The sequence below is a fragment of the Xenopus laevis genome, chromosome 1L, assembly GCF_017654675.1.
Source record: "Xenopus laevis strain J_2021 chromosome 1L, Xenopus_laevis_v10.1, whole genome shotgun sequence".
NCBI lineage: Eukaryota > Metazoa > Chordata > Amphibia > Anura > Pipidae > Xenopus > Xenopus laevis.
In genome coordinates, this window is record NC_054371.1 from 1,202,346 (window position 1) to 1,215,309 (window position 12,964).

General features: G+C 40.5%; 1 protein-coding gene across 2 annotated transcripts in view; it reads left to right on the forward strand.

Moving 5' to 3' along the window:
* LOC121401515 (vomeronasal type-2 receptor 116-like) overlaps nucleotides 1-12,964 on the forward strand; it is a 76,255-nt gene that overhangs the window by 24,886 nt on the left and 38,405 nt on the right. For both annotated transcript variants that reach the window (XM_041586561.1, XM_041586558.1), the window contains exons 2-3: nucleotides 1,813-2,040; nucleotides 3,878-4,001. In XM_041586561.1, the coding sequence (XP_041442495.1) occupies nucleotides 3,957-4,001 (45 nt within the window). In that variant the 5' untranslated portion in view covers nucleotides 1,813-2,040; nucleotides 3,878-3,956. The remainder of the gene's footprint in view (nucleotides 1-1,812; nucleotides 2,041-3,877; nucleotides 4,002-12,964) is intronic.

Below are 12,964 nucleotides of genomic sequence, written 5' to 3' on the forward strand. Positions count from 1 at the left end.
GCTAAGTTCCAAAGGGAGAGGTAATTTTGGGAAAGGTAGCGCTACTTGGGGTATAAGAGCTCAAGGGACATTCCATTTTAACTGAACTGTGTGATTATTAACCCTTCCAGAGGATTGGGACTTTGATAATAAAAAGGACTGTGTTGGAGAAACAGGTACCTAATAGTGAGTTAGGTATGTCCCACATGTCCCCAGTGCAGGAGTGCATTGTGTATTAGTTCTTTCATTACTGTTTTATATAAAGTTTATATTTCTTTCATTGCAAACTTGTGCGTTTTATTTTTCCTAGTGGAACCCCCCTGAGGTGTGCTTCTCAGTGTTCCCTAGGTGGAGGCACTGCCCTGTAAATCTCAGTTTCCAGTACTTTTCATATGCAAAACTAAGACTCAGGGCCCTGGATTGCCACGGGTTAATTTCTATTTAAAGAGACACTTACCAAATTAGGGCTATATTATTATATAATAAAATATTTGTCTCTGAGTCTGTAGACATAAGGGCACACCAAAAAATTTAATTTTTAAAATATTTCAAGTAGAGTTGTAACAGCATCAAGTAAAGGTCAATGGGCGGTACATTTTCAAACATACAAAATTAGTAATTATGGATGCAGTCATCTCAGGAACAGAATTATATATGGTGCATGAGAGTGTATTAAACATATGGGTCTTTCTATCAATAATTCTGCAAAGCAGTATGCTTTTTTTATGCCATTTCAGTGTACTAAAATCCTTGGAACTCTAACTCACAATTATGTGTAATAGTACCTGGGGGGCAACTTCCCCACTTGTGCACAGGTTGACTGCGCACCTACATGCGTTATTTTATTGTTACACCATGTGATGTCATTGTGCTTGGTGCAAAGTTTAAATCTTTAAAAGTGCTCAGTTCCTTCTTTGCTTTGCCTAACATTGGTCTATTCAAGATAGTTCCTGGGTGCACTTATTATTGGTTTACTACTCCTTGACTGTTGCCTGTCCTTGACCATTGCTGTATCACTGCCTGAACCAACCTTTGTCTGTTTTCTGACTACGCTTCTAGATCCTGACTCTGTACCACGCTGACTGATTGGCTTTTGAACCCAGTCTGTTTCTTCAACTACACTCTGCTCTTTCCCCATTACTCCAGTCACATGTTCCTGTTCTCTCACTTTAAGACCTGGGGCATATGAGTAGCAATGTGAAAGGCGGCTGTTATAAACAGAAGCTTCAGCCGTGACATGAACTTTGGGGTCTGTTCTGGGTTGGGGATACTAAACATGATACCTTGACTGTTCTAAGTCTGTTTCTTATCAACACTCTAAGTGTCCTGTGACCAAGCTGCTCTCCATCAGGCTAAAAACTTTTATAAATAGAAGGATCAAGGTCGGCTGATCTGAGCATGCTCAGTGTCCTGGACAGCTCCATGATTTTGCCTTTAGGACCCATTACACATCCACAATAACATTCTATTGACTGACGCAAAATAGCAATGCTAAGGTAAAGAGAACCCCAGTAAAATACAGTGTAACAATGGAAGGATGCATTGTGGGATTATAGTTAATTATACAGAAGCTAGTGCCCAATCTATTGAGCCACTAAAGGTACAAACAGATTGTTCCTGTAATGAGAAGTCTGGCAAAACCCGACTGTGAGTGTAGCAATGTGGCCACTGGAGTGCAGAGCTTTTGACATTCCCCAGATCTCTGCTGACAATAGACATAAATCTTTATGTAACTCAAACTTATATTATCTCTATGGGTTTAATGGGCTTTACTCCATTATTACCAAGTCTAATTTGTCAGCACTGACCTATTCAAACATTTTTCCTAAACAGCAGCTGCACTGGCATTTGAGGAAACCACAAGATAGGACCCAACATGGAGCAACCTTCTCATTTGATGAAAATGGAGAATATATCACTGGGTTACGGATCTATAAAGGTATCACAGATGCAGATGAAATGAATAACAACTTCTTTGCTGAGTTTTCACCTTGGGCTCCACCAGATCAGCAGCTGAACATCACTTTATCATTAATAAAATGGAAGACAAATAACAATGAAGTAAGAATATTACTCTTTATTCTTTTTTTAATGTTTATTAAACTTTATGGTGCATATTTATTTATTTATATATATTAATATATGGGTTTATAGTATTTATCCTCTAAAGTTAATCTGAAATCACTGTGAACTTCTGTGACCATATAAAGGCATAAGGCCAGGCCTGGATTTGTGGTGAGGCCACATAGGCCCGGGCCTAGGGCAGCAAAAAATTAGGGTCAGCATGTCGCCCAGCCGCTGTCTGTGAAACACTGGGGAGCGCAGCTCTCGAGTGCTCCTGTTACGGTGCGCATGCATGCTCATGGGGAAAGGTGTAAATGGGCTAGGACCGCAAGGCTGGGCGACAGAACAGCGCGGCCTTGGGGTGCCCGCCCACATAATCCGGCGCTGCACAAAGCTGCAGGCTGAGTTATACAGGAAACTCTGAGTATCACTCATGTATTATAAGGGATAATGTACCCCCTACTGTAAATGATAAGGATATTAGAAGTCACTGAGGGGTTGTTCTGTGACCATATAAAGGCACAAGGCTGCAGGCTGAGTTATACAGGGAACTCTGAGTATCACTCATGTATTATAAGGGATAATGTACCCCCTACTGTAAATGATAAGGATATTAGAAGTCACTGAGGGGTTGTTCTGTGACCATATAAAGACACAAGGCTGCAGGCTGAGTTATACAGGGAACTCTGAGTATCACTCATGTATTATAAGGGATAATGTACCCCCTACTGTAAATGATAAGGATATTAGAAGTCACTGAGGGGTTGTTCTGTGACCATATAAAGGCACAAGGCTGCAGGCTGAGTTATACAGGGAACTCTAAGTATCACTCATGTATTATAAGGGATAATGTACCCCCTACTGTAAATGATAAGGATATTAGAAGTCACTGAGGGGTTGTTCTGTGACCATATAAAGGCACAAGGCTGCAGGCTGAGTTATACAGGGAACTCTAAGTATCACTCATGTATTATAAGGGATAATGTACCCCCTACTGTAAATGATAAGGATATTAGAAGTCACTGAGGGGTTGTTCTGTGACCATATAAAGGCACAAGGCTGCAGGCTGAGTTATACAGGGAACTCTGAGTATCACTCATGTATTATAAGGGATAATGTACCCCCTACTGTAAATGATAAGGATATTAGAAGTCACTGAGGGGTTGTTCTGTGACCATATAAAGGCACAAGGCTGCAGGCTGAGTTATACAGGGAACTCTGAGTATCACTCATGTATTATAAGGGATAATGTACCCCCTACTGTAAATGATAAGGATATTAGAAGTCACTGAGGGGTTGTTCTGTGACCATTTAAAGGCACAAGGCTACAGGCTGAGTTATACAGGGACTCTGAGTATCACTCATGTATTATAAGGGATAATGTACCCCCTACTGTAAATGATAAGGATATTAGAAGTCACTGAGGGGTTGTTCTGTGACCATATAAAGACACAAGGCTGCAGGCTGAGTTATACAGGGAACTCTGAGTATCACTCATGTATTATAAGGGATAATGTACCCCCTACTGTAAATGATAAGAAGCCTGAGAAACCTGTTATCCAGAAAGTTTTATAGTATCATAAGGTCATCTCCAATGAATGCCATTTAAACCAAATAAGAAGGAGAAAAGAGAAATGTGTAGCACAAAGAATTACACTATTTGACAATTTCAGACTGAATTAGAGTTTTGGAATTCACTCCATAAATATAATCATATAATCAGACCTGCACCTGAATAATTATCCCTTGCTCTCTGCCCCCTTCACTTCCATTGCTCACTATAGAAAACTCCAATTCTCACAACTTTCTACACTTTTTTTAATTGTATTTCTAGATCCCAATAGCTCAATGCTCAGCCAATTGTGCCCCTGGACAAAGGAAGGTGCCAATACCTGGAGCCAAAACCTGCTGTTATGATTGTGCCCCTTGTTCCAAGGGAGAGATCTCCAACACAACTGGTAAAAATTTATTTATTTTCATACCTTGATTGTTTATGAACTGAATGAATTCAGCACAAAGAAAGAGACAAATAGAAGGTGAAGGCTAGATAGAGACATAAGCACATGGAATGTAGCAACACATTATTTTATACAGAAAATAAAATCCAATTGTAATATTGTCTCTCTCTATTTGCACTTCACAGGTTAACTCTAAACCATGTTCACTAGCAAATAATTAATAGTGTACAGCATATTTAATAATATAAAAAGTGTTGACCTTGGATAACATTAACAATTTAAAAAAAAAAATCCAAAAATTCATCAATAATCATACAATAATCATAGATTGGCATAATGCAAGAAATACTTAATAAAGAATAAATGGAGAACGAGACTCTCATATATTTGTTACATTGTTACATAGTTAAGTCGGGTTGAAAAAAGTCCATCAAGTTCAACCCTTCCAAACAGGGTCGATCCTGCGCATATTGCCGCCTGAGACGGGCTTTGTTTTGCCGCCACCGGGACGGGGTGGGGGGTCCACGTCACTAATGCAGAGCACACAGTTGCGCGCACTGCACTAGAAGAGCCAACTTTCTGGGTTGAAAAACGTAAATTCTTCTCTTAGTTACCAGGAGCGGCATTTTTGCCACCCCTGGTAACCAGAGGGGCGCTGAAGCCTGAGGCGAGTGCCTCAACTCACCTCATTAGCGGAGAGCCACTGCTTCCAAATGAAACCCAGTGTCTATACATACACACAATCACACCAACCCCTCCATATACTCACAAGCTATTTATACCAATATACTGTACTTAGGGGCAGATTTATCAAAGGTCGAGTGATAGAGTTTTTTTTTATCTTGAATGAACTGGAATGACCTTGAATCTCGAATGGTATCTTATTTAAGAAAAAACTCAAACATCTAAAATTTGAACGAATAATACAGAACCGAAAAATGGAATTGAATTCAAATGCAATTTTTCAACAACAAAAAATCCCTTAAATGTCAGGAAGGCTATTAACATCTTCAAATGGGTCAACAGACCTCTGCCATTGAATTACACATGAACTCAGAAGACTTTAGGTGGTGACCAATTAAATTCAAGTTACTTCCAGGGTCAAAGTATAACTCTCAAATTAGAATTAGAATTATATGATTATTCCCAACTCGAATTTATGAATTTTGACCAAAAACATAACTCAAAAATTCGAATTTACTATTCAAACCTTAATAAATCTGCCCCTAAATGTAGATTTTAGTATCATAATAGCCTTGGCTATTCTGCTTGTCCAAGAAAACCAAGCCCCTCTTAATTTGTTATCAGAATCAGCATCACAACATCATCGGGCAGTGCATTCCCCGACCTCACTGTCCTCACTTTGAAGAATCACCTATGTTACTTCTTTTTTCTTTTGAAGGGGAGGCCTCTGGAGCAGTGATCCTCTTTATGTGAAAAAAGGTCCCCCACTATCTGTCTACAATAGCGTCATTAGAGGGGGGCAGGCCCTGGTGCATTACGCACAGTCGGGCCCCGCTCCCCTCCGTACAGCCGCATTTGGCTGCATTTGTCAGTGGCGCGTGAGCTGCCGGGGGGCCCTGTGGGGGTCTGTCTATAATTTATTCTAATGTACTTGTAAAGTATAATCATGTCCCCTCACAAGTTTCTATTTTACAGATACAAAAGCCCCAACCTTGACAGTGTCCCCTTATAATTTAACTCTTCCCTCCCTCTAACCAGTTTAGTTGCACTTAGTCTCTGCACTCTCTCCAGCTCATTTATATCCCTCTCAAGAACTGGAGCACAAAACTGCACTGCATACTCCAAAATAGAAACAGTACTTTCAATGCCCTCCTCCACGTCATTAATAAACAATTAATAAAGAAGTTGAAAAGCAAGGGACGTAGAACAGAGCTCTGCAGTACTCCACTAACAACACTGGTACAATTAGAAAATGTTCCTTTTAATATCACTCTGTGCAATCTATCATTCAGATCAATTCTCTATCCATGTACAAATGCTCCAGGTCAAAATTACTTAATTTAAACAGTAACCTTCTGTGTGGTACTGTATCAAATGCTTTAGCAGAGGCTAAGTAAATCACATCCACTGCCATCCGAGAGTCAAGGGGGCAAATTCACTAACGCGTGAAGCGCCGAACACTAGCGTTAATTCGCTAGCGTTTGGCATTTTCGCTACTGCGCAAATTCACTAACGAACGCTGGCGTAGATTTGCTAGTGTTACTTCGCAACCTTATGCCAGGCGAATCTTCGCTAGCGACGAAACTACGCAAATTCCCTAACTTGCGCAGTGTAGCGAACGCTACCTTTTACACTAGACTTCCTTCGCCACCTCAGACCTGGCGAAGCGCAATAGAGTAGATAGGGATTGTTTCAAAAAAAGTCAAAAATTTTTTCTAAGTCCCAAAAAACGCTGGCGTGTTTTCTACATGATGGCTGATAGGCTGAAAAAGATCAAAATTTTTTTGGGGCTCCCCTTCCTCCCCCCTACTTTTCCTGACTCATGGCAACTTACCTAGACAGTGGGCACATGTGTAGGGCAAAATAAAATTTTTATTTGCAGATTTGAAGGTTTTCTAGGCATTTGTAGTGCAGATACGTGTTCCTCCATTTAAATTTGAATTTCGCGCCGTATGCAAATTAGCCTTCGCTATCGCAACTTCGCTTTATATAGCGAAACAACGCTAGCGCAACTCCGCAACCTTACGCTACCCCTGTGCGCAACTTCGGATTTTAGTGAATTTGCGAAGCACTGGCGAAACTACGCCTGGCGAAGTGCGGCGAAGTGCGGCGAAGTTGCGCCTGGCGCAACTTCGCATCTTAGTGAATTTGCCCCAAGGTGTTTGCTCACCTTCACATAAAAAGAAATTAAGTTAGTCTGCAAGATCTATTACACTTAAAGCCATGCTGGCACAAACTCATAGGATTATTAATGCAATGAAGTCAAGTATCCCTTAATATCCCTTCTAAAATCTTTACTACCAATGATGTCAGACTAACTGGCTTAAAGTTTTGAGGCTGAGAACGGGGTCCCTTTTGAATAGCGTCACCACGTTAGTTAATCGCCAATCTCTCGGCATCATGCCAGACCTCAGTGAATCCTGAAAAAGTAAAGAGGTTTGACAATCACAGAGCTAAGCTTGTTTAGTACTCTGCAATGAATACCTCCTGTCCCAGACATTTGTTTATCTTTACATGTTCTCCTGTGTGAACCATGCATCGTTTGTTGAATTAATAGACTTAGGACTATTAAGAAGGAAACCTATATTACTTGGTTCCTCATTTGTGTTGACAGATGAAAAATAACAGTTCAAAATCTCTGCTTTATCTCTGTTCTCATCAACACACCTCCCTTTGACAACAATGGTCCCACCCTATCCTTCTTAATTTTTTTTACTATTCACATATTTAAAAAAAATATTTTGAGTGATTTTTTTGCATGGTTTATTTGCCTCCTTAAAACTGACAAATGTTTCACTTGTTCTGGCTAACACGAAAGCATTAAAAGCACATTTTTTTATTACCAACCTAATTATTATGTCAAAATACAAAGGTATTGATTTGCAACAATGTTCCTTGCTTACAAGGGGAATTTTCTACACTAGTTTCCCCATAATTCATTATGTGTGAATACAGGTGCAAACTATTCTAATTTGCTGGTTGCTATAGAGTGGCAAAGACAATATCAAAACCTCTCACATGACAGTATCATTTATCTATCAGTTGGAGACTGTATCTAAAGGCTTTATATTCTCACACATACATCTCCCCCTAACACCACTCCCCATATAAATTACTCTGAGGTGCCTCATAAACCTTGATTTCTACCCCCCTTACAATCCATTGCCATTTAGGGGCTCCTCAACTATCTGGATAATTGGTCTCTCCTCAAACAATGAAACTTACAGTTTATCTTTCTGGTAGAGAATCAATTATGTTGTTTGTGAGAAATACTCATGTAAACCCAGTGTTGGTAAAGTCACTAATTATCTGGGCAAGAGCTGATACATAATGGCTGCCTGTAGTACTGTTCCCCCACTCCAAATGGTTTCTAATTGGTAAAACCAAATCATCTGATCAACACTGCAGAGTTATGTATTTTCCTGGCAATTCTCATTAACCCTGTCATCTTTCTCAAAGTCCGGTATTTACATACAACCTGATATGTTTTCTTAATTTATATTATATATTTTCTTTTATTGTAATGAGATTCCATAAAGACCCCCCCACCCCTCATTTTCAGACAGTGAAAACTGCTTCCAATGCCCAGACATGGAATGGCCAAACAAGAAGAGGATTCAGTGTATTCCCATGAAGGAAGATTTTCTAACATACAGTGATGATGTCCTTTCACTACTTTTTTTATCCATCCTAGTCCTGTTTTTCCTTATTACTGAGACAATTTTGGGAGTGTTTATAAAATATAGTGATACCCCCATAGTGAGAGCCAACAACAGGAGCCTGAGTTTCCTCCTCCTTGTCTCCATCAAGCTGAGCTTCCTCAGTGTGTTTCTGTTCCTCGGTCGCCCTTTGGATATAACCTGCATGCTGCGTAACATCACTTTTGGAATCACCTTCTCCATAGCTGTCTCTTCTCTCCTGGCCAAGACTATCATGGTTTGTGTTGCTTTCAAAGCCACCAAGCCAGGGAGCTCATGGAGAAAATGGGTGGGAGTCAAACTGTCCAATTCTGTAGTCTTGTTCTGCTCATCCATTCAAATAATAATCTGCATGACTTGGTTGGCCATTTCTCCTCCCTTTCAGGAACTGGACCTTCACACTTACCCTGGAACCATCATCATTCAGTGCAATGAGGGCTCAGCTATTGGCTTTTACTCAGTTATTGGGTATATGGGGCTTCTGGCAGCTGTTAGTTTTGTTTTAGCATATTTAGCTCGGACATTACCGGACAGTTTTAATGAGGCCAAGTACATCACTTTCAGCATGTTGCTCTTCTGCAGTGTTTGGATCACAATGATCCCGGCCTATCTGAGCACCAAAGGCAAAAACACTGTGTGTGTGGAGATATTTGCCATACTCACCTCAAGTGCTGGACTTTTAGCCTCTATATTTCTGCCCAAATGTTACATCATCATATTGAGACCTGATATTAACACAAAATCACAGTTACTGAGAAATGAAGCTTTATGATCTGTAGTTGATCTGTGTAAATGTAATCTTAGAAGTGTCATCGTTGAGTATCGGTAAAATGGTTCCCAGTGGCCACTGTCAGAGACTCTATGATACACAGCACTAAGGTGTTAAGTGAATGCTATTTTATTGTTACTTATATAGAAACTCACTTTTTAAATACCTGCTTACAGTATATACTTAGCTGTTATTGATACATACTGATTATAACAACAACCACACCATATAGTGTGATCATAATAAGGAGTAACTTTAGTATCTTAATTAGGTAAGGGTTAACATGCACCGATAACATAAAGGTGTTAATTGTCATAGAAATTAATTTAAAAAGAATTTGAACCCAATAACTAAAACATGTTCTAGAAAGATTAGAAAAGTAATTTATTATTCCACATGGGAACAAGTACTGGAGCAGTAATGGGAGCCAAAGTGGTACTTAGTACTGACCTACCAATCGCTTGTGTCCCAGGAAATGATGCTGCCGCCACCCTTCATGGATCCCACATTGGGTGCTGCTGGGTGCAGAGTGTAACACCAGGGAACACAGGCCATATTTATACTGTGGGTACAAGACAAGTTTGGGTACATTTTCTACACCATAAAGAATATACACATTGGTTCATAAGATTTACTGTGGCCAAAGGTAAATATTGAAATGCACCAAATGCTCATTTATCTGACCATATATGGTGCAGACCTTATTAAAGGGGAACTATTGCAAATATGAAAATTTGATCAGACTTAATCAGACTGAAATAAGAAACTTTCTGAATACAATCAATTAAATATTCTTTAGTGTTTCTGAAATAATCAAGTTTACCTTCACTATTCCTCTCTTAGCATCTGTTTCTCTTCATTCTGTCTTCATGCAGCAGTTGGGTGTCAGATATTCACTGACAGTTAGATCCAATATATCTTATAGGGAGGCTCCTTTCCTAGCAGATGAATTAGAGATCACTCAAATAACTGATTCCAGTACAAACAAAATGTAACAAAAGAACTGCCTTTTGCACAAATTCTGCATGTAGAGAGACATGATGTCTGGCGAGTTTAATAGAGTGACCTCTAATACATCTTCTAGGCAAAGGGAGCCCCCCTATAAGATATATTGGATGAAATAACATCTGCTATAGAAGCTGATAGAGCAAGACTGATAAATAATCACAATCAGAATATGCAGACTGTACTGGTTCCTTTATTCCCATGTAATCTAATGTGGATTTTATAGTTTTTTTGTATTATCTAATAAAACGTTTCTCCAGTACTCCAGAGCCAACGGTGTCATTAATATGCAAAATAATCCTCCAATGAGAATCCCAGCTGTATAAATCAGGTTGTTTGTTCCTGAGTTGGAAGCTTTAAGCCCAGTTTCCCAGCACTGAACAAGGCTGTCCTTTATCCCCATGTCTCATTCCAGTGTCATATAATAACCTTAAAATGGCACAACAATCTCTGTATGTAAGATAAGAGCAAGATGGCTGACATAGTGTTGGGAATCTAATTTTCTTGCATCTATAATTAAGTTTCTACAATATCTATAGATCACTAGGGAGATTCAGAAAATATTCCCTGGAGGGATTCCCATAAATGATACTGAGCAGATACATCCCCAGGACATAGAGACACAGGTGTATCAAGGTTACAGGTACATATAAACCAGTGCTGCCTCATATACATTCATTACTGTATTCCATAAATGCTGTATGTTAAAACTGTGATGAACCACAAACAATCAACAGGTTAAGTTGAAGGTATTTATTTAGATTCATTTGAGCATTGTCTAAAAAAGTATTTGTGGGAGGATGGCAGTCATATGTTAAAATGATTAATAGATAAATAATAATATAAATAAAAAATAAATATAATATTATTAGTAAAGATGAATAAATGCCAGTATTTTGCTGGTTACATGTGACATATTTGTTGGAATACAGGATATGATGTCACTGGATGTAGCTTCATTGTATCAATTTGCAAGTCAGAAAATGGCGAAAAAGACTTTGTCAAAAAAGGGTAAAGACTGGAAACTTGGGGGCGTGGTTACCTACCTGATGTGAGCAGTCGCATATCTGGCGAGCTCCGTCCCTTGACTGCGTAACTATCCTGATACAGGTCGGTAGACCCTTTATTACCCTGCAACGTGGATCACATTTGGGATCCCCTTCCACCACGCCACTTAATGGGGCAAAATCGGGCGCAAAAAAGGGCGTCGGAAGCAGCCGCAAAGCTGCGGAAGTTTGCCCGGGAAGGCCGGGAAGGCGCCTCCACCTCAGGGCCTAGCTCTCCGACTACCGCATCAGATCCGAATTCCCAGGAGCTGGCCGAACCATCGTTGAGGGATGTTCTGGAGGAGATTCGCTCAACTTTAGACACCTGTGCCTCACTCATCAGTGCTAAAACAGACGAAATTAAAGTCGACCTCTCCATTATAAGGCACGACATGCAGAAAATGTGTGAGCGGGCAATGGCGGCTGAGCAGCGGATAAGCAACCTAGAGGACTCCTGTCTTCCCCTACAGGGTAACGTACAAGATCTACAGAAATCCCTGCAAATGGCCCAACAAAAAGCGGATGATTTGGAAAATAGGATCCGCAGGAATAACCTAAGATTTGTAGGCTTTCCTGAGAATGCGGAGGATGATGCCCCTGAACTGTTCCTGGAAGAATGGCTGCGTGTTACCTTTGGGCCACAATCCCTCTCTCAGGCCTTCACGATCGAAAGAGCTCACAGAGTTCCCACTAGACGTGGTCCCCCTGGAACTCCTGCTAGGCCACTCATTGCCCGGCTCTTGAATGCCCGTGACCGTGATGGTTTGCTAAAGCTGGCTAGGCAGAAGGGTTCGATTACTTTCCAGGACAGTACAATTTCTATATATGCCGACTTCTCGGCCGAAGTACAAAAGCAAAGGGCCCAGTTCATCGACTGCAAGAAACGCATGCGACAGAAAAATATACAGTACGCAATGCTATATCCCGCCAGGATGAGAGTGATATCAGAAGGCTCCACTCACTTCTTTACTTCGCCCAAAGATTTTGGAGACTGGCTGGACCGTAGACCCAGTCAAGGGGACGAGGAGGGCCAGGATCGGCCACAACGGCAGCAGTAAGAATTTACCTTCGGCTTTCTATCCTGCCTACATGATATTTGCTCCTGATGTCATTTTATTTTCTGGAACAGCATATTCCTGATATTCGCAAGATTGGTGGGTTTTTTTTTTCTCTCTCTCTCTCTCTGTGCTGCGCCAGGCCTGTCGATGGTGTATCGATGGTGTATATCCTCCTGCAGTTGGTACCTGTTTTCCCTTGCTGTATTCGGCAGGCCAAGTTTCACCAGTTCAATAACATTCACTACGTACCAATGGATATCGGTTTTCTTCTATATGTTTCATAAGTAATACGCTCTAGAACATTACCTCATGCTGTACAAGTTGGTTTCTACATTGCTTCAAGGATTTTTACTCCTGTTGGCATTTCCTTTTCTTGATCAACATACTCCTGATGTCCTAGGACTGTACTCGGTTCACTTGTCAGGTACTGCATGTTCCTAATTCTATTCAAGGAAGGGTTTTTTTATCCCTAATCAGGATGACCTTCCTACTGTTCCTTGCAGTTTTCTTTTTTACTGTGCACGGCAGGCCACGTTTCATCTGTGTTCTGGCGCCTGCCAAGTCCAAGTGGGTAAGAACTTCCTATTGCACGGGACTTATGTCACTTTGACTGAAATGTTATTCTTAATTCTATCGTCTGTAAAATCCTGTTAACTTCACACTATATGTTGGGGGACGGAGGGAGGCCACAGCAACTGGCCTC